A 26,934-nucleotide genomic window follows, 5' to 3' on the forward strand; every position below is an offset into this window, starting at 1 on the left:
AGTCCTGACCAAGAGGATGAAGGAAGTCAGGACAACCGGATACTAAGAAAAGGAGAAATAAGATGCATTTGGGTAGATCTGGCTACGGAATGAGTTTATAAATCTGCTGTCGGTTGTTGAGCTCGGAATGTGGTCACTATGCAAATTCATGGGAAAAAAAAAAAAGAGGGAAAACTCAGAGATATTTGTCCATAGACAGTGAATGGTGTTGAACTCTTAGAGCCTAAATATCTTCGGATGAGAAGGGCACCCCTCCACCTGCACTACCCAGCCCTAACCACGTTTCAGGTGTCAGGATCTAGTCTCACAAGTCAATGTTGGCATAACCGAAGGCTTACAGGTCACTTTCCCAGCCTTTTGAGACTGTTTCCAGCCTATACATAACATGCTTCAGTTTATCCAATAGATGCTAAATGGAACACATTCTCCCCCCATTCCCTGAACAGTTTTGAGAATGTGCAATTGAGGAACAATCTCTGCCCCCAGCTATTTTGCTCAAATAACTCCCACTGACACCTGCTTTGGGAATTTGTTCTCAACACTGTTTTTCAAAACCCAAATACTACTTGTCTCTCAGGGAGAATGGAAGTGGCAAGCGAGGCAGCACCGGGGAAAAAGGGAAAGGAGGAAGATAAGAAGGTGGAGGCCCCACAAACAGAAATAGTAGGACTGAAAAAGTCCCCCTTAAATTTAGTTCCAGGCACTCCAGGAGAAAACTGTCCTACATCCTTGCCTATGTTCACATCCTGTCTCTCCTTTTCACCCTCTTGGGCTAACATCCACGATTTACCCCTCATTGATCACATCCACACAACTTACTGTGTGTGTGTGTGTGTGTGTGTGTGTGTGTGTGTGTGTGTGTGTGTTTCCTACCTATGACAATCCTGAAGCCATCATTAACTGTTCTCATTATGATTTTCTCAAACACTTGATCCAGTCATCAACTAGTTGGAGGCCATGCTGGGATTTTGCATGAGGCATGTGTCTCACAGTCAAAGAAACTGAAGCTATTTTAAATCTACTCTAGTTTTCAAGCCAAAAATATATAAATGTATATTTATTGTGAAGGAAGTTTTTATTTTATTTTTTTTTAGCTTTCACTTAGCTCTTGTCCCAAACCAAATTTCTTACACCAAAAGGCTTGAAAGAGAAAGAAGGGACACCGAGTCCCACCGGAAAACTTAATGGAAGTATAAGCTTAAATCTACTTTCACTTGGAATCACAGAACTTAGGCACATAAAAGGACCTGTGAAGATGTCCATCCAACTCCTGACCAAGTCTGCACAGCTGGTCAGTGCAGGAGCTGAGGCTGAAAGCCTCACCTTCTAATGATCTGTGGCCCCAGGACTCATTTCCATACCCAGCAAGTTACTCCTTCCTTCTATCTTCAGATCCCTCTGCAAAGCTCTCTCTTCTTCTAAGATGCATGTGAAAGTTCAGAATAATGGTTCTTCTTCTCATAGATTCATCCTGTTCCTATTTATCTTTCCAATATGGGTCTCCTGCCTTTGTGTTTCTGTTTGGATGGATCCCTCTGCTTTGTTATGACTATACCAGATACAACTTCTCTAGTCACAAGCTAGGTGTCAGCAGTGTGCTTGGTGTGGGGTCTCTATCATGGACCAGGAGGAAGAAGGCCATCTAAAGGCAAATCACAGTGGGAAAGCCATTTGTGTCCCTGTGTAATGGAAACAGGGCTCTTATTTTTTTGAAAAGAAGTCTAGGGACAGTAAAATATTAGACACTGCAGTTATTGTGAAGACCACAATTTCATGAGTGAACAACTCCCACATCCCACTAAAGGGTCAAAGAAATACTTGTATTTGCTTGTTGGTGGGAGGAGAGAACATGTAGTACAGTAAGAATATGGGCTGTGTGGCAGACAGAGCTAAATTTAAATCTCAGCTCTCCCACTTACTGAGGCCTCGAACATGTTATAAGTTACTTAACGATGCTAAGCATCAATGGAGTCAATGAAACCCACCCATAAGCATTTTCACATCGCTCCTGAATACATTAGTCATATACTGTGTGTGTGCCTGCAGACAGGGCAGAAGGATGGGGATAAGAGCACACATTTAGGACGGTGTCTGGCATAGTCAGGCATCCAAATGATGGTAAACAGTCTTATCATCATTATCCGCAATATCAAGAACAGTTTAGTACTGAAGATGGTGTTATTCTAGTTTATTATGATTGATGATGAAAAGGAGGTAAGAGCTATTTTAAGTACGGGCAAAAATTGATTAAGTTTCTGTTTGGCTGTTCAAGAACATTTAAATTCTAGAATCAATTGTTTGACAGTTAGAAGGGCCTTAACAGACATCATCAAGCCGATGAGCAATTTCAGCAGGGGACTCCCTTGCCCTGATGCTGTCATAACATCTTTTCTGAATTATCCTCATTGCAGGAGAACTCACTACTTCTCAACCAAGACTCATACTTTTTGACATTTGACATTCTGCTTCTTTTAGAGGACAAAAATCTCTCCAGGAATGGGGTTAGAAGATGGATAACATTAAGAAGTGCCCACAAGAAAGAGGAGCAAAAAGAAGAGACATTTCAGAGATGTTCTAGAAAAAGGCTGCGGACACGGCGAGCCTGGGAGATGTGTGCAGTGGCCCCAGATGGCAGGTACTGTTGAGAAGACAGCTGGCAGTCCAAAGGCGGCCAGACTGGCTGACTGCAGGAGACTGCCACTTGGCTGAATTTCCATGCCGGGGTTTAGTCTCCACATCTCCAAGTCAGAAAATTCTCCTCCCCTAAACAGGCAGGAAATCCAGTGTGTCTAACTGGATTGATTCCTGGGATGAGCTGCTGGCTGTTTATAGGAGTCCATTGGCCACAAATGACAGTCACTTTAGAAAGAAATTATGGCCTCTTCTGCTCGGTGGGCCTCTAGCGACCTGAATAAATGTCTAGGGTGGGAACTTGATCCACTTCTCAACTCTGAAACTGGAAAGGATGTGGTAACCCAAGAGAACTGTCCAGGAAGCTGCCTGGCCCTTTGATAGGAATCTGCAGGCACATGGCCCTTGGGCATCCCTAGGATTAGGCCGGCTACTAGGAGCTCTGGGAGTGTTCCCAGTCATAAGTCTTAGGGCATAAGTTTCAGCCATTTAAGACTTAAGACACATTTTGTATTGCTGTATACAAGAGAACAACCATCTGACTTTCTTTTAGGTCTAGCTCAAAAATGGGAGATCCTGAGACAAGGAACATGGTGAGCCTCGCCTTCAAACTATTATGCTCAGGCTGATAAGCCAGTGACAATCTGGGCAATACCTGTCCCCCGCCAGGCCCCTGATACATGAGCTCACCTGCATCCCAATGATGGCATAGATGAAGAAAAGCATGGCAATCAAAAGGCAGACGTAGGGGAGGGCCTGGAAGGAAAGCAGAGACAGGACCATAAATTCAGAGGCAGACAGCTCCCAGGCTCCACAATCTATAGTCACCAGCACTACTAGAATTCTTGCCCTGAGGCTGATTTAAATGAGGTTGTGGGGGCTGGGACTCTCTATTCCCCCGGGGGCTGTGCTCTTGCAGAATGCCCTACTTTTGCAGAGGGTCCTGTCCTCTGACAGGTAAGCTGTTGTCTAAAGAGACGTCTGTCATTTACCTTCCGTCAAGGATACTCACTCAACCAGAAGTGCGGCCCAGATCTCCCAGGAGAGCTGGGGAAACCTCCTGGGCTTAGGATGCACCCCACTTTGCATTGCAGAATATTAATAATGTGGGTAATTGTGATGTAAACTACACAGTAAGTACCTAGCTTTGGCTCCCAAATCCCTGTATTACCCTTTCCCATCCTTCACTCAATGCCAAGCCCATGATGGAGAATCTGGGAGCAAAGTGAATAGGCTGAGAATCTCAGTTGTTCATCGTGTCCTAGAAAGCACCTTCGTCTTCTGATGAGACCTCTCTTTCCAGTGTTTAAGCCTCCTGACACTTCATTATGTGTCATGCGAAACTCCAAAAAGCCTTTCAAAGGTCAGCCACTGCAACACCCTGCCGTGAAGCCACGTAGCACAAAATCCCATAGGGTGCAAGCTGACTGCCACTCTGGGATGATAACATTTCAGTAAGGTGGACAATGGGGCAAGCGAAGGAGATGTAAGGTAGGGAACTGCCCTCTGGCTGGGGGAGGATGTAAGGCAATTTGGTTTTAGGGTTAGGGTGCGTTCTATAATTCTGGAGTGAGCTCAGTGCGGACATGGAATTCCGCCTCTTTCCTTGACCACCCACTCAGCTCCCTGGAAGACGGTGCAACTATGAGCCTCCACTTTATCTACTGTGTGCAGCACGAATCCCACGAGATCAATTGAAGGCTTTCAGACTGCAAGGGCAGGGCTTATCAACAGAGCCAGCTAAATGAAGAGCCTTGGGAGACTTTTATAACTTGAAAAAAGGATAAAATTAAAATGCAGCTGAGAGTTGCTAGGAGAATCCCCTCCCCAGTAAAGTGCTGACTCCCAAGGTCTATGAAGAGAAAAGTCTGCATTTCAAGGGGCCATGTGAAGACTCCGTCTGCTGGTAGAAGAGAGAAGTGAGATAGGTTTCTTACAGCTCGAGGTGCTGCTACCTTCTCCACCTTCTGCTTACTTTCTGCCCTTATTCCATGTCTCCATTCCCTAGCTCATCTCTCTCTAAGCCCAGTTTTTGGAAAAAGATCAAAGGTACATTCTGATCATCTCTCTTATCATGCTATAAATTCTAACTCAGGAAAGGAAAAATGGGGAAGAATGAAGTAGGGGTCCGTGGTGGAGAACTGGGGGCTATGCTCATGGCTGGTGGGGGGGCGGGGGTGCCCTTTATACTCTGTGGCACCCTGCTATGTATTTACAGAGGCAGCCTTTGTAAAGCCGACTGTAAGAAAACAATTTCTCTACTGAGTCCTGGGACTGTTCCAAAAGGGAAACACCTCTCCATCACAGTGTCACCTGGAGGCAGATGCACCCTGTCTCCACTGTTCTATATTCACTGCAATAAGCCAACCACTTTGCCATCAACTTTTGACGTGCTTTTCTTTGCCCTCAACAGTATGCAGTTTTACAGAGAACTGGTGAGCATGATAATGTGACAGGCTGACATGTATTTCTTGAGAGACTAACTGTAACTTGTTTGGAAGGTCTCAAGCAAAAAGGTTTTAGAAGTACCTTGTGTATCAGACTCTAAATCCAAATTCACCCAAGACTCGGTAAATTCTTACTAAGCTTTTAGATTTCTCCTCTGTCATGTAACTGTGGCAAACTTCTTTTCATCGAGGTGAGGCCTCTGTAGGAGTTAGGACACCAAACAATGACTATGGATACAACCTTGACAATAAAAACGTTGTTGGCAGGAGCCTGAACATCCTTACAACACCTAGTCTCACCTATTAAACCCGCAGGACCTCAATGGAGAATAAGTCAGTAATGACGTGTGCGTTGAACACTTTTCCAAATGATGAGAAACCACTGAATTCACTGGCTGACCCTCTCAGGTTCAATTAAAATACATAAATAATTAAAATAGAGGTGGCAATGGGTAAATTCATGATTTCTCAGCTTTGAATCAATGTCATCAAATTTATTTTTAAAACACATTCACTGAAAAGCTTTTTTTTTAATAAGAGGAAAAATAGTGGGCATTTGAATAGCACTTAGACCCCAAAACTCCAAAAACAAACCATGATATCTGCTAAAGCCTGAAGACACTGAAATGTGTTTGGAAAACTTCTTTTGCAGGAAGTCTCTGCCATTAAAGTCGATTTCAGGTAGTTTTAAACTTCTATTTCTTACCAATACACCTCTGTATGGCCCCATGAGACCATTCAAAGAAGCATATCACATTAGCCTGGCCCAAATATCCTATTAGACTGTAGGACACAGAGGTGACCATGAACACGCTGCACATTTGGTGGGTGAGGAAACACACTGACAAAGACAGGGATGGGACTGTATGACTCAGCCTGCAATCAAACACAGCCCAAGGAGTCCTTTCAAAAACTGTTCATGTGAAATCAAGCCACTGGCAAGTACGTGAAAATTCAGAAGCTGGCTCCTGACAAGATGGGACTGCTTGGGGCTTTTTGGACTATCTGGAGAGGTAGCCCACCTCCTCGGACAAGCCCCAGCCTCCGTGAAGAGAAGACAAGGGAGTTACAAAGTGGAGGTGTTTTTCTAGAATGAGATTCTATCCAGTTGGGCAGGAGCTGCCCGGCTGAGCTGCACTGGGAGAACCGCTGCCTTCATTGAATGTGTCTGACAAACACTCATTCCTGGAGGTCAAGGGACCTGGGTGATGACAGTGTGGGGCCAGGCGGTTCCATCCAAAAGACAGAGAGGAAGAGCTGCTGCGCTTACCTTAAAGGACTGCACAAAGGTCCAGAGTAAAATGCGGATGGTGTAGCCCTGCCGGAGAAGCTTGATGAGGCGGGCGGCTCGGAAGAGCTTCAGAAAGCTCATGTTGAAGCCACTGGTGTTCACCAGCTGGTGGACCAAAAGGAACCTCATAAGTAGTGACATTATGATCATTTAGAAAACACTAAGCACTAGTATTTACATATTTATCCCTCATTCTGATATAAAATATGACATGGATTCTGTCTTTTGTTTTCAATCCCATTTCCAAATGATGAGCCAGCGAGAACCCTCTCCCGAGCCTTCCCAGGCCTGGCTAGGGTGTGGCTCGTACCCCCCAGAAGAGTATCCTGTGTGTATCAGACGAAAGCAGCCTTTCTAGTCGCCCAAGGGTCTCTAGTGCTCCCGACTGCACTTGGATGCCAGCGAGGCAAATGAGTAATCCCTCTAGCACGTATGATGCCCATGCACACATCTGATGAGAGTTACAAGGAGCTCTCCAAGTGGTCTTTAGAATAAACAATTTTAGGGAAACAATTCAGATAAAACAACTTTGAGCGCAATGATACTATGCCTCTTTTGTCATTCAAGGTTGTGCACACTAGCCCTCTTCTGGTACTATTGCACTGACCCCACTGGGTAGCTGATGTTGAGTCAAGCAGATGAAACAAAACCTCCCATGAGACCCAGTGCCACTCCAGGGTTTGCAGCTCGGGAATGAGGAAATGAACTCCCAGCTCTTAGAGGGCTACGCATTTGGTTTGATGAGTTACAAATGGACTGTATGCAAGTATGGGCACACACCCACTGTAACTGGGTGCCTTAGTCGGTTGAACGTCTGCCTTTGGCTCAGGTCACGATCTCAGGGTCCTGGGATCAAGCCCTGTGTCAGGCTCCCTGCTCTGAGGGGAGTCTGCTTCTCCCTCTGCCTCTGCCCTTCTCCCTGCTTGTGCTCACTCTTTCAAACAAACAAATCTTTTTAAAACAATGGACGGCATACACAGAGGATTCTTTTATGCTACTTCAGGGCCAAGCTTAAAGACAAGGATGTACGAGCCACTCACCTTGCTGTCTGTCAGAATGATTTCTGTGATACTGCCAATCACAGTGATGAAGTCAAAGATATTCCAGGTGTCTCGGAAATAGTTCTGGCGTGTGAATTCAGTCATGGGAGCACCAGAAAAAAGAGGAAAAGAAGAAAAAAATGGAGAAAAGACATCTTTCATTACATCAGTTGTCACTTGGAATTAAAACTTACCAATTCACATACAAGGTCATTCTAATTTTGGTTTTAGTTTCTTATTTCTAACTGGAAATGCTATTTCTTTACTGATTTGGGAATTTCTCATTTGGGAAGCAGACTTCTCACTACTTGAAGACCTTGTTTTTGAAGCTATCACTAAAAAAGCTACATAAAAAACTATGTAAGAAAGAGATTTAGGGCCAAGCACATTATAAAGTCCCAAAAAGGAAAGATCGTCATCCCCACTTATAAGGCAATAAAGTTATTCACAATATTACTCTAAGGTTTTCTACAACTTTTAAATTGTCTATATTATATCATGTGACCCTATAAACATACACTTCTGACTTTCAACTATCAATAAGATTCACAGAGACGTCTTAAGTCATTAAAGGCCAAAAGATGTGCCAAAAATCTTCTCCTAACTCCACAGGGCGACAGGACGAATAGACTTCATCCTTCCCTTCTTTCTCGGCTCTGTTACACCTTTTGAGTAATAAAATGAGTGGGTCGAAGGAGTTGGAGGAGAAATAAAGGACCTGGAAAATCCACCAACCATGTAACACTCTGCTTAACAGAGAGAGTAAGTAGGCTCTGCGCCCATCTCCAGCGCTCAGGTGAACACAGACCTTGGACTATATTCCTTAAAAGAAACAGTATACTTGGGTTTCCAAAGTCATCGGCTTGTCCTTGGGCAGTACCTCCCATAAAAGACCCTCAGAGCACTGCTGAAGCCAATCCCCAGCAACCGCCACAATGAGCATTAGTGACTTTTACGTATGTACCAGATGAGGGCTAGGCCCTTGGAGTTCTTCCAGTTTGTTTCTCCCAGGGACCCTATGGGTAGGTCATGATCAATATCCTCAACACGCTACGTCCATAAAATACCCGGTGGCAGGGCTGGCAAGAAGAGTGGGCAGAGACATGCAAACAGTGAGAGCAAAAGGGTGTGGTGAGAGCAAAGCTTTCTTTCTTTCTTTCCTTCTTTCTTTTTGAGAGCGTGGGTGTGGAGGGCTGGTGCGGGCAGAGGAAGAGGGAGGGAGAGAATCTCAAGCAGACTGCCTGCTGGGCATGGAGCCCCACAGAGGGCTCAATCCCACGACCCCAAGATCATGACCTGAGCCAAAATCAAGAGTCAGACGCTTCACCAACTGAGCCACCCAGGCGCCCCACAAAGTTATCTTTAATGAGCACCTACTCAGGACTACAGGCTTAGATGCCTTGGGTACAACAAAGTACCTAAGGCCATAAGACAGCTATTGTGATCCTCATTTTGAATGACAAAACTAAGGCTTAGAGAGGCTTGTATGATTCCAAAACCAGGGACACCTGCTAGGCGTATAGAGAAACAGGGCACACAGCCTCACAAACTCACTTTTCCAAGAAGAATACCTACTTCCTCAGGAGTAGAACCAAGTTGAGTCTCTGAGTTCCTCAGTTCTCAGGGCTCTCCTAGTCCCAACCTGGGCCAAGCTTCTTAATTCTCGGATGGGCCCCCATACAGTAGAGAGAACACGAATCTAGGTCTCAGAGGAGAGGGGCTCTGGATTCCAGTGGAAGGGGGGTTATGCCAAAATATGGCTTAGAACAGCACCGTGTATGTAGACCAGTAGATCGGTGTGGACAGACGGTGGGTTTCAAGTCAGATTAGACCAGGATCTAAACGCTGGCTCTGCCTTTTAGTAAGCTTGGGTCAACTATTGAATCTTCTTGAGTCCTAGCCCATCTGGAAAAGAAACTGATAACGCCTATCTAAGTAGAGCTGTTATGAAGCTAAAATGAGTAATATATAAAGACTTCTGTACTTAATATGGCAACCCATGTTCATTCTCTCCCTCTTTATCCTTCTTCCTTTTTTATCCCCATCCCACTTTCCATTTCCACTGCCTTTTACTGTGTCGTCTTTAAAAAGCCGCACAATTTTTCTGAACGTCAAGTTCCTCATTCAAATTAACAACGTCAACAATGTTAATGATGGCATCTGCCATGTGCATTTCAGAATATTTGACAAGATCTAACAAAATAGTATATGTTGGGATATTCTGAAAACCTGGAGTACTATAGCAACGTAAAGACTAACTTGGGAGTAGTGGTGTCTTTTATCATGTGAAAATGCCTCTAGATCTTGAATGAAAATATGAAGGTAGGGTGGGAAGGAGGCAGGCTTTGGGGCCAAGTCTGGTTAAGCTTGTAAGTATGTATTCAACGTTCACCATAATTAGTGCACAGTTGGGGACTTAAGTCAAAAGACAATGTCAACAGCATATGTAAGTAATCAAGATGCATAGAAAACCTTTCCCTGTTGCGGCACCAGCCTGTCCCTCACTCTGCTCAGAGCGAGGCTGGGTTGTAAATGCATCTTTGTTGGTGGTAGTTTCTTTTTACTCTTTTATTTCCCCAAGTCTCAAAATACTCAAAGGGGAGTCAAGCGAGCAACAATACAGCCACCTGCAATGGGTTCCCTTCAACTCCCCTCCCCAAACCATCAAGTTAATGACTTTTCAAAGAACCATTAGGAGACCAAAAGCAACCACCACAGTCAACACTCAGCAATTATCAAGCCCAGCCCAGAGGCCCCGCTAAAGCTGCTATCAGACAAACCCTTATTTGGATAATAAACAAAGTTTCTCTTCTTGCAGGGAAAGCCAGCCACATACACACACACACACACACACATATTTGAAATGGTAGCTCACACACTGAATAAGTGTGAAACAGCTGTCAAGTGGATTTGTCCGCATCCCACTGATCTCACTGTAAACGCTTAAACGAGGAGGGGGGTGGCAGAGAGAACTCTTGTGTTTATAGGACACCGAAGTGAAGGGCTAGGTTTGCTTAACGCTGCTGAGAGGAGAGGCATGAATGTGCAAGCAATTGTAATTAATAGTTGAAGAGAAGGAAAATACTCATACAAGAAAAACTCGGTCCAACCCTCTGCAAACCTAATTCCAGCATACCTACCTACCTGCCCATTTACCTTTCTCTCCCTCTCCCTCTCTCTTTCTCTCTTTGTCTCCCTCCCTCTCACACACACACACACTTTAATGGTCATGAACCTTTGTAAGCTTAAGTAAAAAACATTTATTTTTGTTAGCAGAAACTGTGCTTCATATAACTAATGGGAGAAAGATGATTAGGTAAAATCTAGTATCTGCTCTGTTTGAGGGTGACAGGGACAGACATGTTCCCATCTGAATCCTAAAATCTTATACCTTTTACCAGTCAATACACATTCAAGGCTTATTAGTCCAATCTTTGTTTTGCTCTTTATCTACAAATAAATTGCAGTTCTCATAAGAATTCTGTCACTCCTCGACCACTGACAGAACCTGCCAAGACCAGAGCCAACGGCTGCATGAGTACGGAGCTGGGGATCTGGTCTCCTTTCCCCTTTCTCCTAATACCCTCACGCATCCTCTTGTCTCTCGGGCAGTTTACTGAGCAGTTGAAACAGGCCCACCATTAGGTCAGGTGTGTGAACTGTTTCTGGAAGAGTCGGAACCACCCCCCTTCCCACAAAGGCCGGGAGTGCCTCCAGAAGGAAGGGAAGACAAGTGCGATGCTGGGGCACAGGCCACGCCATACCAAGAAGCCAAATGCGATGACTTTTAGGACACACTCCAGGGAGAACACCATGGTGAAGGCAATATTCAGGTACTTCAGGGCCAGCTCGTAGGTACAGGGAGCAGAGTAGTACTGCCAAGAAGAGAAAAAAGGAGAAAAAGAATCAAACCCTTAAGGTGTGGGGGGGTATGTCATGTCACCGAGGCTGGCCATCTCTCAACCCTGCCCTTGCGGGCCACTCTGGCGTGCGGTGCAGGAGGCGTGGCGCACGTGCTGGAGAGGAGGGCCATGTAGCCCATAGAGCAGAACAAGTCAACATGGAGAAAACCACAGACCATACCCTACAATGGCTACTTATTAGCAAACATAGCCAGTCGTCCTAGAGATGAAGGTGGGTGGGACAGAAACATTTTCAGGAACCAATCACCATTGATTATTAAATAAGATCACACCTCTTCCAACACTTGGAATGCTCCCTTAGAACCCCCGATCATGTGGCTCTCCAGACATTCCCACTCTGGACTGAATCTGACGGCCATCAGCACCTGGGGCCCTGGGTGCTACTGGGCCACTACTCTAGGGATCGCTCCTTCATGGGGGGTGCTGAACGGGACAAGATCAGAAAGAGATTCCAAAGTGGAGAAGAATGGAAGGAGGCAAGCGTCTTCCCCGTGTCTCAAGCCCTGGGAGGGACTGTGCCCCAAGGCCCCGTCTGCTGAGTACCTCCCCGCCACCACCCACTCACCTTCATCATCAGCACGACGGTGTTCAAGGCGATCATGGCCATGATAGTGTACTCGAAGGATGGGGACACCACGAAGTGCCAGACGCGGTACTGGAATGTATGCCTGTTCTGCGGCATGTAGCGGGTGAGAGGTTTGGCGCTGATGGCGAAGTCGATGCATGCCCTCTGAAGGAAAGTCACAGCTATTAGCCCAAGCTCAAGTTCCCTCAACCTCGCCCAGCCGTGGGCTCTCTGTTAGGTGCTAGAAGAACGGGACAGTGCAGGGAAACCAGGTTCGGGCTGGACAAACGAAGGGGGAGAAGGGCAGCAGGGGTTAGGGGGATGAAAGTGCAGGTGTGTGGTCCCTTTAAATGAGCACACAGACCTGGGCTCTCACGTGGGATGTGGATTTCATGGTGATCAGTCATGTCCTTCACACAGCCTGTGGCCTACACGAGCAGGCAGGAAGCCTTACCCAACGCCCTCAGTTGGAAGTAAAACTATCTCCCCATGCATTCCTATAGCGCTTTATTTGCTCTTGTCTCATAGTCTCAGTTTCTGTTCCATTCCATTACAAAAATAATGAACCCTGCAATGTGCCAGCGCTATGTTTGTTCCTAGAAAAGCTGTACTAAGGAAGCCATATCCCTTATCCTTATAGCAAATAGAAGCCACAGAGGGACATAGACTCATAAGCAAATGTCTTAATGTTGGAATTCTGGCACACATATTTTACTGCCACTTCTAGACTATTCACTGCACAAAGGCAGGGACTATACCTTAATCCTACCAGCTCTCTGTGCTTCATGCTTAGGTCTTAAAAGAGCAGATGTTCAAAAAATATTTATTTAGTGACTGAATAATTAATTTTTACCTTTCCATTTTTTAATAAAGTTTTATTAAATGAAGTTTTAATAAAGTTACGAAAGTCTTCCTTCCTACCACTGTGATTCCAAGCATCCTTTCTGGAAGCCCGGTAGTGCCATGCTCTAGGTCACATGTTTTTACCTCGTTCTTCTCCAGGCTGCACTCCTCCATCATCTTGTCCCCTTGCTCCTGGAAGGTGATGATGATGAGAGCCACAAAGATGTTGACAAAGAAGAAAGGGAAGACCACGAAGTAGACCACGTAAAAGATGGACATCTCCATGCGGTTGCTGCGGCTTGGTCCTCGGTCTTCCTCGGTCACGTCAACAGAATGCTGTAGGACTCTGTAGGGACAGAGTGATGGGATATGGATGGTGGATGGCAATCTTGGCAGTGGTTTGTTAGGAGATGTGCCCTCTATTATAGTCTCTTATGTAGCTTCCCTGGCTTTGAGGATCTACCATAATTTTTAGGGTCCATAACCAAGCTGGTAAAGATCATTGAGCCCCAATCCATTGTTAAGAAACCAAGTTACATTATATCTTAGGTCGTCATATTCAATATCAAGAGACTCCTGGATGTCTATTTGGCATTTTACTAACTACAGCATGCTGCCACCAGAAACTAAGGTCTTAATAATTGACAGGTCTAAATCAGCCATCAGTAGCCTTCTGGGGCACCTGGGTGGCCAGTCCATTAAGCATGAGACTCCTCATTTCAATTCAGGTCATAATCTCAGGGTTGTGAGTCACTAGGCTCTGTGCTGGGCATGGAGCCTGGTTGAGAGTCTCTATCTCCCTCTCCCTTTGCCCTTCCCCTACCCCACTCACACCCTCTTTCTCTAAAAAAAAAAAAAAAAAAAAAGAAAGAAAGAAAGAAAGGAAGGAAGGAAGGAAGGAGAAGAAAAAAGAAACTACATTGTTATCTTCTTCATAAGAGGTATGATCACAGAAAGTGTCTCTGAGTTCTTCCAGCTCATTCTTTTTTTTTAGTAGGCTCCATACCTATCATGGAACCCAATGTGGGACTTGAACTCATGACCCTGAAATCAAGAACTGAGTTGAAATTAAGAGTCAGATGCTTAACAAACTGAACCACCCAGGCACCCCTCTTCCAGCTCATTCTTAACCGTTAGTCCTCAGGTGGAGGGCCAATATGGAGGACAAACGTGTCTGAAAGTGTCTCCAGAGACTGAAACAATAAAAGTTTCAAATATTTCTTTGTATTCTCCTTCTTGATTTTTGCCTTAAGGCTTTTCATTCCTCTTCTCTTCCACTGTCTCACCCACTCATAACCACTTACTTTCTGGTAGAATAACAAAGGGTTAGCCTTGTTCATCTTGAATAAGCTTCTCCAGGTAACCACGTATCCCATCCCAGCTCACACACAAGTATGCCAACTCAAACCCATCACTCACTGAGGCCATCCTTCTCCTGTGGAGACGGTGAAGAGGGTCAGCAGGGCCCAGATAATGTTGTCATAGTGGAATTCATGGCGTTTCCATTCCCGGCCTTTCACCTCCATCTTGTTTTTTTCATGATCTACATAGTTGCCTCTAAAACCAGAGCACAGATGAAATGGGGCCTCTTCACTCTAGCTCGTGGGAGAGTAAGGAAATTCTACAAACTTCAATAATGTAGCTGAGTAATAATCAGGGTACAAATGCAAGAGAGCAGAGTCTTATCAAAGGCAGTCTATGATTGCGGAATCAAAGTTGTATTTGGTGCCTAGTAGAAATGGAAGATTAAATCCTAATCTTTTTACTAGGCACAGTGTGTAACCTCGAGCAATTTAAACTTTCTGAGCCTCAACTTCCACAGCTAGAATATGAAAATGACACCTATCTCAAAAGGTCATTGTAAAGATTTAAAATGAAAAACTGGGTATAAAATGCCAAGTGCCATGATTGACACAAAAGAGGTGCTCAGTAAAAGTATAACAATTTCCTGTCTTGCCTTTTTCCTAAAAGAAGGAAAGAGAGACAGGTAAGAAAGAAAGAGAAGACCTACTGGGTGCCCGAGAGGGCATTGCCCGCTCCGCAGAAGGTGAGAAGAACATTCTGTTTCCACTTACATGCACTCCTTCTCTGTGTCTTTGGAACTGTCTGTGCAATAAAAGAATTTTCCCTTGAAGAGCTGAACTGCAATGACAGCAAAGATGAACATGAAGAGCTTGTAGACAATGAGGATGTTGAAGACGTTCTTTAAAGAGGTCACCACACAGTCGAAGACAGCCTGCAAAGAGAAGTCCAGAGGCCTGTGAGTCCCCAGAACGGCTTGCGCATTTGCCTAGAGCTGAGTCAGAGCCACATCACCACCAGTCAGCCCCTCTGAGAAAGTGCCCCCAGAGACATCCCCTTACTAAGAAGTGACACTCATGGGATTCAGAGCTGGCTTCCAAGCTGGTCATGACTGCAAGGACCTACCACCTGGAAGGGCACACGGGCTCCGAATCTGAAAGCGAACCCAAAGTGGCAGAAACCAAATGGCAGCAGGCAAAGAGGGAGTCCTTTGTGGGCTCCCAACAGGTGTACTCCAGTTAGCAGGAGGCACAGAAATGTATTGCAGAAAGGGATCAAATGGCTCGTCCCTAACCTGACATCTATTCGGTGATATTCTTAGACTCGGTTTATATACTGAATATGTGTTGTTTTCTCTTTACCTTTCTAAATGGATCAGAGAGTGCAGTAAATTACCACTTATTATTTAATGATATATTGAATAAATTCCTACATTTGCTCCAAATATGTTCAACACTTCACGTAAATGTTCTTAGCATAAAGCTGGCTGTATTGGGGATGAAGATTCAACAGGTGATGTGGATGGGGATGGAGAGCTGTCTTTTCATAAGGCAGGGGGGACCGTTACAGGCCATGGGCGTCCCTGTGCAGAATCCCAAAAGGTTACACAGGAATTCAACACATTTCAAGCCATTTTTAGGTTACTTTCTAGGTTTTTAGGTTTAGCTCACTGGAGTCTCGCCCCATAGCGGCACTGCATTTGTGCCCTTGCCACATCCGTGCACTTGCTTCTTCACAGCACTGGGTGGATGTCGCTGGTTTAATTAGTTCAACACTGCAGGGAATGTGAGCGGCACGCAGCCTTATGGAATCATCAGAGCCACCTACACTTCCCTCAGGTTATGGAGCTGCAGAGAGACTGAGAAGCCAGCACTTCCTAATTAAAGGGAATTAACCAAGGGCGGGGTTGCACACTCCATCCTGTGAGCTAATCGCACCATGCTGTCTGCAGTTTCCTTATGACCCCAACAAAGCTCAAAAGACAGGAGACCCCAGGAGCATGGGCTGCAGCTAACAATAGTGCTTAGGGCCTCAGACCCCAGCAGAAAGGAGTATTTATGGGCATGGACAAGACCTGGCACTATGATGGGTCTATTACCAGGAAGAGAGTTGTAAGGAACTGTGTGTGTGTGAGTGTGTGTGTGTGTATCCTAGAGACCAGGCTCAGCCCAGTGCTGTGGCTCACTCGGCTGGCCATCTGTGAACCAGGAGTCCTGGTCCCTCCCTCATGGTGGCGAGCTCTCACTCAGGGATGCAGGAGGAAGAACTTTCCCCGCATGAACCCAGCAATTATGTGTGTGTGTTGGGGGCAGGGGAAGAAGTGTTCAGCATGTTAGCAAACTGGACTTGAACGGTAAAGCACACCTTGAGGGCAGGAAGGAGCCCCAAGAGGATGGAACAGGGAGGGCATGGGCTGGAAAAGAGAACCAAGGTAATGCAGCTAGGAAAGTGCAGGTCCTGGCGACAGGAAGAGCTCAGTTCATGTTAACTCGAGTCCCCATTCTCTGCCTCTGCCAAAAATGACTATTCTTGAGCAAGTTAACTGACCATCTGTGCCTTAAAAATATGAAGGGTCGGGCAAAGAAAATCCTTTCCTTCTCTAGAATTATGAGGGAAGAAAGCATCCCAGTTTACTCGGCATGATCGGATGTGCCCCCCCCAAAACATACGGGACCCCCTCACCACTTCTATTTTGGTGTTCTGAGTGCACCTTAATGACACGGGGTTCTTTCTGGATGACATGCCACAGGCAGAGAATATATAAAATACCGCCTGGGGCTGGACTCAAGAGCCCCAAACCCCCTTCTGGATTTCTTGGCCCGCTGGTTATTTTTCTTTGAAACGAAGACCTTCAACTCAGGCATTTGAAAGAACCCCAGTCTCTGTGTGAGCGAAAGGAATATTCCCAGAAATGATCCTCCAAGAGCAGGCTGACCATGGCTAAGGACAAGACGGGAGAAGGGGCCTCGGGAAACATTACCTTGAGCTTGGGCAAGCGCTTGATGGTCTTCAATGGCCTCAGAACTCGGAGGACCCTCAGAGATTTGATGGTCTTGATGTCTCGCCCCTTATTTGTTCTGCAGTGGGGAGGCCCCCAGGGTCAGAGGACAGGGGGAGAAATGAAAGTGGCATTTGCATGACTGCATTAACAACAGGGTGAAAGGGGAGACACTTGGGCAAGAGAGCAGAAATTGGGTCAGAATGGACTCCCTTCAGGACGACCCCACAAAACATGCTCCGGGAAAATTTTTAATTCACTCCCCAGTGTGCACACACCCCTACGCATGCACACCCATGCGTCCTCACACAGAGGAATGCACCCAGACTCCACGCACCCAGAGGCATCCACGCACGGATGGTAATGCGCACCTCTTCTCCCCAACGGCCAGAGTCACGGCAGCTCATTACCACACGAGCAGAATGCAAATGGGAGTTCAGCCAACTAGAGAACGTGACTGGCAGTCCCACCCTGGATCCCCAGGTGCCTGCTCTGGTGTTCTTCAGTAACAGGCTCACAAGTGATCTTTGTTGAAGGGACTAGGAACCCCTGGTCGAAAGCATGTCTCATCAGAGGACTTGACCTAGCCCTTTCCTTGGTGCAGGTTTGTCACCCCTGCAGAGTTCATTAGTTCGGGGGAGAGCAGGGTGAGGAAGGGCACTGGGGACATGACACTCCTGCTGTGTTAGTTGCCGCTTCCAGAGAAAGCATGTCACCTGGGCTTCTGGCCAGGACCTTGGCTCCCACCCCAATTATCTGTGGACGGCTTGCTCTTTCTGCAGTCCCTCCCCATCGGAGGCCCTCTCCACCCAGCACAGGCTGCAGAGAGCCAGAGAGTTGGAGAAGGCCCAGACTGCAGGCCCTGCCCACCTTGATCCTTGCCCTTTAGCTCATGAGCGTCCCTAGTCAGCTGCTTGGAAATGTTTGCTTCTAATAGACAAAATACGTTTCTCTTTTTCTCGTCAGGAATGAGATACATCCATCAACCTGCATTGCTCTCCCCACCCAGCTCATCCCCTAAGATTGTTGCATTCGATTCAAACAATTGCAATTTGTAAAAGACACACACAGATGGTAGGAAATGAGACTCAGACGAGGGACCCCAGGCTCTGGTTCCTTACTCATCTCAGTTCAGAGTACCGTTACACCAGCAGCCTGAGCAAAGGGGATCCAGAACATCATATGGGAAGTCCAAGGGCTTCTGCCTGCTTTTTACCTCATTCTTCCTGCCAGACCCACCACCCAGCCTCTGACAGAGAGATAAAAGATCATCTATGCTTCTACAGAAGGCAAGGTAGGGAGACATTTAATAGCATTCAAGGAATGCTGGCTTGGTCCAGAATGGGAATTTAAAGACCCTCTTAATGGCTGCAGGCCATGGCCTATAAGCCAATTTCCTTCAGTTGGAGCTCTGAATACAGATAATCCCAGAGTACTGCATTGGAAGGTTTTTTCATCCAAGGATTTTGTATATTCTATAAACTCTTTTACTACATTACATTCACGTATCTACCTATCTAAAAAAAAGACAACTTCCAAGCCAAATACATACCCAAACCAGTGCCAATGATCCTTTCCCAAGAAGGCTTGGCGACTCCTAATTTTTGTTCTCTAGGATATCAGTGAGAACTTACCACTCACATAAACTCAGTCCTTTCTCAAGGAGCAGCCTCCTTCCCTCCTACCTGCACTTGCACCCTCTTCCAACCCACTTCCCGTACTCTTTACTTCAAAGAAAAGTGAGAATGATATTTACCCCAGGGCGTTCCTATGGAGGATCCAGGCGGAAAGCAGTTAAAAAAAGGGTGAGGGGTGGAGAGAAGGAAACAGTCAGAAAACTTCAGGGAGGCCAGGAAATCTTACAGCAACAGGGAATTGGACAAGCACAGGCCCAGGAGATCCCGCTTACAGCCTTGGCACTTGGTAGAGTCCACACGCTCTGTGAAAGGAGGGCCCAGCGCACCATTTGCTCCATGCCCACCTCTCCAACCTGCAAAGGCAAAGGCCCTTTGCAGGCACCAGTGAAACTGCCTCTCACCGGATGGCATTCCCCATATTGTGCTTGATTTCATGGAGCCCAGTCTAGTGACATTTCCTAAATAGAGCCTTTGACTTCCATTTCCATTTGTCTTCCAACAAACTCTATTTCCAGTGAATTTATAAGAAACCAGGATAGAGGAACTAGGTCTGCTCTGGGCCAGAAATTCTGTTGCAAAAGGCATCTCACCTCACAGTGGTGTATCTATGCTTCTGAAGGATTTCGTTTACAGTGGGGCGCAGGACCACTCTGATAGGGAGAATAGGATCTCTCTTAAAAGCACAAATGGGAGAAACACCCTAAAACCACCTCAGGATCTGGGGCAAGGGATTGTGTATCGAGGTCCTGATGTCACACAAAGGGATGCCCTTTGATAAGTGAAACGACCAACCGTCTATTGTGAACTATTTACTGTGCAGCTTGGAGAAAAATCATCCCAGCTCTATTTGGAGGCCTGCCAATAATAAAAAGGGTGAGAACATAAATGTGAAATATTTGAGATTAAAAATAATGAGAGCTAACTTTCTGTAGATTTACTCTAGGCTAAGCACTTTTAGTGCAACTCTTTCTGTGGCCCTTCTAATAATCTTAGGACCCAGAGCTCTGACTATCCCCAATTCACAGATGTGATTCAGAGAGGTTAAGGAGTACCCAGCACTAGCACGGTGAGCTGGGCCTTGAAGCCAGATTGTAAGGCGGTCGGAGCTCTTGCTCTGAACCACTAAGCCTCTGCCCCAGAAGGTTTTGGTTCCAGGCTCCATCAAACCATATTGTAGAGCTGGAAAAGATCCCTGAAACCCCCTTTACTACATCCCCACGAAAATGTGCCTTGTATGAGGTCACTCAGGGAGCGAGCCACAGTGCCACTGGTAACTTCCTGCAGCCATGTAGAAATGTCTAGAATTCAGGCTGGGCTTCTCCGTTGCCGGTTGCTGGAAAGGGTACTTTTTCTCCTTAATCTTTGTAATGTATCACAAACCTACGGTACACCACTATATGTCACAAGCAAAAACTTCTCATGATTATTTTACTCAGTATATGATCTCATATTCAAAAATACATTCATTTTCACAGTACTTGCCAAATTAATGGTGATATGGGATTAAATCCAAGGCTTTATAAATCTTAAATCCCTCATGTGACACCCTCTGAGAGTTTAGAAGGCAAAGATAGTGTCCTTCCCTGAGTTATAACAGTGTCTTCTCATACATGAGACTGGGCACACGGTGGGTCAGCCAAACACTTCTTTATCCACTCATATCACAGCACTGATAGAGTCCTTAATGTAGGCCAGGCACTTTCTAGGTATGGGTATACCACTGAATAAAACAAATGAGGTCCCTAACTTCTTGAAACTTACCAAGTCTAGTAGGGAGAACAGACCTCAAGTAAACAAGCCAACAAACAAAAGTATAATTGCAAGTTATGTGCCATGGGAAAATCAATCAACTGACTGAAAATTTCACCAAAACAACTACACAGGTCACCTTCCTTTCCCCAGGCTACATTCATCTTGAGGAAAAGCTTAGAGAGAATCTTCCATACCCCTAAAATGAGAGAACAGAGTAGGATCAAAGGAAGGGCAGGTGATTTAGGGTGACACACTCCTGGCTTTAACCCATTGCTTAGCCCAGGACCTCAACTCTGAGACATTTATGTCCAGTAGCCTCTGAATGGGTTCTCAGAGGTTCATACTCACAGATGCCCATTTTATGAAAGAAAGCCCCAAATTTCTTGCTCTTCCCACATACCTGGATAAAGGACAAAATTTGTTCTCTGTAATTAATTTTTGCCCCAGGATCCTACTAAAATATTCTGCTATGGAACAAAGAGCATTTCTGACCCATTGTTTGTCTGATTTGTGTGTCCCATGTTTTGGAAAATGGGGATCCTTAATAGTACACTCTGATCTCAACAGCTGATTGTAGCTGCCAATGTAAGCAGAGGTGGGGGGACATGTGTCCCATGCTGACTCCCACAAAGTTGAGCCAGGGATAGTAATAAGACTGAGGCCCAAAGCAAAATACCGATTAGTCATTGCTCTGCACATTTTTCAAACAGGCCCCTCATAGCAGAGAAGCCGCTGAAAAGCTATGATTTTGAGTGGTTGCAGAAAAGCACGCTTGCTTTTTGGTTTTTTTAACATATGTTCAGCACGGATTTGAAAACTGTCTTTTGAAATGAAAGGAACAATAGATAACAAAACCATGGAGCCCAGAAAAGTCTTAACAACTTAGTCCCAATATTAATTTTAATATTAATTAAAATACATCCTAATTTACACATATGCTAGGCCAAATTACCTTTCCCAAATCCTGGCACAGGAGAGTTATTTAAGTCATTATCGTAGTCAACAAGATGGCAAGGGAAATGTTTTATCAAACCAAGAGGACAAGCTCGTCAAGCATTTTAACGGAGGCCTATTATTTTTGAAATAATTCATATGCTTTTTACAAATCATTTAAATATAATCATTTGATAACGTTTTGTTAGTCTTTGCTACTGTATGTATAATCAGAATTTTTTTTACACTGCCTAGCTAGTTCATGAAATTTCTCAGGTTTAAAAACGGACTCTAATGTTAAAACTTGAGGATAATTTCACAGGCTAGGACATACTGGTCCCCCTTTAATTGGGACTCAACTGGGCCACCCATTTTCCCATTTATTTCCTACTCATTTCTTATTTGATAAGGTCCTGGCTGCTCTCCAGGAAGAAAAGAAAAAAAAAAAAAAAAGGCCACGTTTCTCTTACATCTCATCAGTAAAAGATGAGAATTTTCCAGCTCAGTTGTCAAGTTGCCCTCCAGATCTTAGGTATAATCACTCATCATGCACTGTAATCTCACTCCTCAGTTTCTAGGCCTCCCCTTTCTTAGAAGATGTGCTTGCACATTGATTTCTGCAAGGAACCAGCTCTCTCCATGGTGGGCAGAGCAGGGACATCAGGTTCTGAAGAGCTCCTCCTCCTCTAAGTGGAATGGCCTTCTGTCCTCCCCCATGAGCCCCGGAGAGAACAGCGCAGGGACCTGAAGGAATCTCTTGCATCAGAAGCACGGACAGGCTTGCTGGAGTGTAAGGTAGGGACAGGAGGTCACACTGTGAGGAGCCCTGAGCCTTGCCAAAATGTCTGGACTATTACTTGGGAGGCCGTAATAACTTCAATACACACTTGCTAAAGGGTTGGCACTATACAAGACACTGAATATATTTTACCTTACTTAATTCTCATAAGACCAAAACATAGCTATTTTTAATTTCCACTTATAGACGAGGAAATAGAAGTTCAGAGAGTTAAGACAGCTAATAATTCATTATGCTGGGATGCAGACCTAAGTTAGGCTCTGAAATCCACCTCCTTATTTATGTTACAGTGCCTTTTCAGATGAGAATCGCAGGAGGGTTTTTAACCAAAGGAGGAACAGCAAAAGAAACCAGTTCCTGAACTCAAATAATGAGCTATCTTTCCTCTTAGCCTTAATCAGCCTGGGGCCTGTGAGTGTACGTGGAAAGGAAAAGGTACAGATGGAACAGACAGGCAAGGTCGGGGATGCCCTTCCCGACCTGGTCCATAGGTCTTGTCTATCTCCAAGCAGAGACAGATGGCTCGGAAGGCTGAGGAGAGATCTGTACCAAGCCACCAAGTTGAGTTTACAGGGGTTAATGGCTTGGAACTGACTACAACACAAGAGGGAGAAGGGAGTTAGATATAATAAAGAAAGCCCCTAAACTTGAAGTAAAAAATACCAGTTATTTTAGAACAAAAACTGGTTTTGCTACTAGTCAAATGAGTCAAAATAGTTAAAGTCTCAAGCAATCCACCTCTCCACTACAAAACAGGATGGCTGAGAGATGAATGAAATAAACAGTGCTAAAACACTTTACAAGTTCTAAAGACAAGTGGAAATGAGAAGTTGCATGGGGAGTGGTTATCCCCAGAGGAAATCTAGGACCTGTTGGTAAGGCTAGTTCATCTATTTGTGTATTTTTCTTCCTCATCCCCTACCTCAGCATCATTTGGGGTCTTCCATGAGCCCTAAATCCTTTGCAACTCTACCAACTTCCTTTGCTCCGTGACCAGGCCACTAACTCTATAATAAGTGGCCAGTGCATAATCCTTTCCTTCCTGCAAATGCACCTTAGTGAGCTCCTGATACACAGTCATCATTACCTTTGAAAACTTTCTCCTTTACAAAACACAGCACCACACTCTAACCGGAAGGTCCAAGCACTGAGAAGCATCAGGGGACAGCAAGTCACCTTACTGTCTCCTAGCAGTTTTGTTATTCAGGCTGGGGAAGAGTGACCTGATCTGTCTTGCTTCCTACACTTCACCTTCCAAACATACCCAAGACCACTCATCTGCTGAACCTTCCCAGAGGGCCCCGGCACTGGCTAAAGTCCAGCCAATACGCTCCCCCAGCAGGCGACTAATTCATAATGCTAGGTTGTGGCTCTGTGAGTGTGGATTAGGCAGATGGCTTGCAGGTCACGTGATCTGAGCGGATCCTTCCCTAGTCCCACCACGAAATCTGCTCTGAGTTACTCCAAAACTTACTGTTAAATCTGGAGGACACCATGAAGGATTTCTACAAATCCTGCAGCTCTGAGCTGTTCCTGTGTCTGGGAAGGCTCTGGTGCGGGGTGCACCTTGCATCTGAGGCTGGTGAGCTAAATTGCGGGCTGCCGTGTGAACGGACCGTGTTCCCTGACTGGATCATTTCATTTGTTAATGTGGCCGGAGGCTGACATCCCATTTATAATCAACCATCTCCCAAATTCGTGCTCGTTAATAAAGAGAAATGCTTGGCCATCCACACCCATTGCCTCCCTAGGATAAAGATCTCCAAATGCACATTCCCTAGCATCAGTGATGTAAATCACGGACAATGTATTTTCTAGCGTTCGTCAAAAAAATCATGCGTGCTGGGGCTTAATGCCAAGAGTGGGTAGACTGAGAACTTACCTCTTTCTTTCAGGCACCCCCTCTACATGGCTCCCACTCTGTCCCTCCTAATTCATCCCAAAACCCATTCTCAAGGCACCGTGGGTACAATACAGCAGTAGACATCCCAAGAGCCTCTTGGCCATTAATCACCTTTAGGGTCCCTGCCTGGGCACAAAGTCAGGGAAAGTCACTCTTGAGGTGACCCTTAAAGCAGGAGTCTCGAGGAACAACATCCTTCTATCTGCTCACTGCTGGAAATTTCCAATTCCAGCTCAGCCAGCAACCTAAATCCACAGTTAATTGGCTACCTGACGGCGAAATTTAATTTTAATCCTTCATTCTCTTCCACAGAACAGTGGCACTGGACGACCTGTCTTGCTCAGTGGCAAGTGGGTCTTCTTTGCGTGAAGCAGGACTTTGTCCACATTTTTTGCCCCCCTCCAAGATTAATGGGTAGTCACAGCTTCCTTTGGGAGACGCCCCTTTCAGTCCTAGAAGAATAGGGGCTGTCAAGAAAGAAATCCCACAGCAAAGTGTGAGATGTGAGGGGGGCGGCTTCAGACACAGGCAGGCGGTGAAGAACAGGGAGGGGTCAGGTATAGGGAGAAATGTCTGTTCTATTGTTCTGTGCTCTGCTGAGGCTAAGCACCTACGAGCATTTCAGCTCTGGATAGCCACTCCTTTCTCAGAGCACACACTCACACCTTTACAAATACAAAACACACCAGGGACCATATTCTGCGGCTCCTTAGGGCTCTTCCAAATCTAAAATTATCTCTGTGTATTTCGCTGAATGAATTCAGAACCAGCTTGGCCACTGCAGCTGGTTCTGAATGCATTCACATGACCTTATCCATCTTAAAGACCGGGGCAGAGTGTCAAGTGTCAGAAAAGCAACATACTTCAATGAAAAGAATGTAATAAAAGCTAATGTGGGAATTCTGGTTCCTTCTGGCATCAAGAGGCAGATTGACTCATGTTTTTCCTTTCTAGCTAAGCACTGAATAATTAAAGGCCAAGTGCGGCTGTGATCCAGATCCCCCGCGTGCCAGGGAGCCCTGACCTTACCTCATGCCCCGCTAAGATGGCAGGCAGTGAGGGAGAGCTTGGGTCTCAGCTGCCAGAGAGCCTGCGTGACTCTCACTGATGCACCAGCCCCAGTGGGGGGAGGAGGTAGGAGCAGAACTGCTCATTATTTTTCTTTGAGATTGTTTGTGTGGTCAAGTCATTATAAGCTGTGAGTTTACTAGTTAGAACCCAATCCAGGATAGCTGGATACCTGGTGACTTGACTTGAGCTAGTCAAGTTATAACATGCTGTGGAACAATGAGAACGAGGAGGATGAGGGGCTTGGTTGGGTTGGAGCGAAGGATCTCACACACACATACGTCCCTGTGCTCTCCTGCCTTTCCTCCTGAGATGCTGGCCCTGCCCAGCTGCCTGTCCAAATCCCTTCACAAGCCATTTCAGATGCGAAACCCGAGGGCCAGATAGCATCACCCCCTCACTGCGCATGATCCCATAAGGTTCAGGAACTCAACTTGACGTAGGGGCTGCCTAATTTCCCCATGAGGCAGCTGCCTCCAGGAGGATGCCCCAAAGTGAGGGAACGTGCCTGAGGTGCAGATACCCAGAAATGCCAAGGCTGGATCCATCTTTGTTGTCCCCCCCAGGAGGCTGGGAGGCAGACATGATGGCAACAGGGTGTGAGGAAACTAGGACAAGCAGTTGCTGGCCTTTCGGTGTAAAATAATGATCAAACAGAAGAATCCCTCTTTTTCAGATAGAAAAAGATAAAAGAGAAAGGTTTCACAGATCCAGTCACTCATCAGACTTTTCTTGAAACCTCAAGGAGGAAAAGGCATGGTCAGGACATTTATAGTTGGCGAACACTCTGTGTCTCCATATGGCCCAGAAAGTGGGGTGTTGTGAGGGCAGCGGAATGAGGGAGAAACAAAGCCAACCTCTGCCAAAACTCTGCCCGTCTCCCTACACAGGTATCTGGCTGAGGCAAGGAGACCCGAGTGTTCTTATAAATGCTTTATAATGTAAAAATGGGCCGGGAGGAACAGGAAAGGTGTGATTGGAGTATCTTTCAGTTTTTTCTCATCTCCCGGTACGCCCACACTTAGAAAAGAAATCCCCGTCCCCTCCTCCTCAAAAGTCAATAATAAAAATTCCCAGAATTTGTCAGGTTTACATTATAAAGAATCCCTTCCCTTGAGGTACACAGCTATAGAGAAGAGAGAGCTCTCTTCAGCCACTACGTCAACGACATATATGCTTATAGAAAACATACATGACGATAGGTGCAGCCCTCTGCCAGAAGGGCTCAGGGGACCACACAGTTTTCTTTGAGAATTCAGCTACAGGACCTTGCCTCCCCTTGGTTAGGGGCATTGCTCTTGGGACTTGGGTTGGGTTCTGGGAAGATCCTGGCTGGTCGCAGTGACAGGGATGCCAAGTCACCTCTGACTTCTGAGGCATCGCATGAAGGTGTTACCACAGCCATCATGGTCAGATCTGCTCAGACTGAGTAAAAGCCCGAGCAGAAGCCTCCACAGTAGCCTCTCCTCAGGAAGAGGAGAGTGAGACGGGGAGGGGTAAGGCCATCTGAATGGTGGACATCCCCAGGGGCAAATACATGGGTTCTGATGATGAAATCTGTAACTGCAGGGAGGGAGGTCCTTAAGAAGCCTACAGAAAACCCCATATTTGGCTTCCTATTGGCTTGAGCCTCCTACCATGGCCCGGCTGTGCAACACAGGCTTCCTTCTGCTGTGCGCCCCAGGCCAGGCCCTAACTCTGCTGGCAGTGGGGACCCGGGCCAACCCTACCAAAGCGATGGGAGAGCTGAATTCTCTGGTGCCCTTAACGAGGAAGGGGAGAGAGAAGAGTTAGGAAGCGTG

At 45.9% G+C, this 26,934-nt stretch overlaps 1 protein-coding gene across 3 annotated transcripts in view; it reads right to left on the reverse strand.

Annotated features, from left to right (window-relative positions):
- The window catches only part of CACNA1E (calcium voltage-gated channel subunit alpha1 E), a gene marked incomplete at both ends in the record, with an annotated part of 378,613 nt that overhangs the window by 27,396 nt on the left and 324,283 nt on the right, over positions 1 to 26,934 (reverse strand). For all 3 annotated transcript variants that reach the window (XM_080824813.1, XM_080824815.1, XM_080824814.1), the window contains 10 exons: positions 3,322 to 3,387; positions 6,349 to 6,474; positions 7,410 to 7,493; positions 11,174 to 11,284; positions 11,898 to 12,062; positions 12,885 to 13,086; positions 14,160 to 14,297; positions 14,816 to 14,976; positions 17,023 to 17,119; positions 18,797 to 18,808. In XM_080824813.1, coding sequence (XP_080680939.1) covers positions 3,322 to 3,387; positions 6,349 to 6,474; positions 7,410 to 7,493; positions 11,174 to 11,284; positions 11,898 to 12,062; positions 12,885 to 13,086; positions 14,160 to 14,297; positions 14,816 to 14,976; positions 17,023 to 17,119; positions 18,797 to 18,808 — 1,162 coding nt within the window. The remainder of the gene's footprint in view (positions 1 to 3,321; positions 3,388 to 6,348; positions 6,475 to 7,409; positions 7,494 to 11,173; positions 11,285 to 11,897; positions 12,063 to 12,884; positions 13,087 to 14,159; positions 14,298 to 14,815; positions 14,977 to 17,022; positions 17,120 to 18,796; positions 18,809 to 26,934) is intronic.

This window comes from Martes martes (genome assembly GCF_963455335.1).
Source record: "Martes martes genome assembly, chromosome: 15".
Taxonomy (NCBI): domain Eukaryota; kingdom Metazoa; phylum Chordata; class Mammalia; order Carnivora; family Mustelidae; genus Martes; species Martes martes.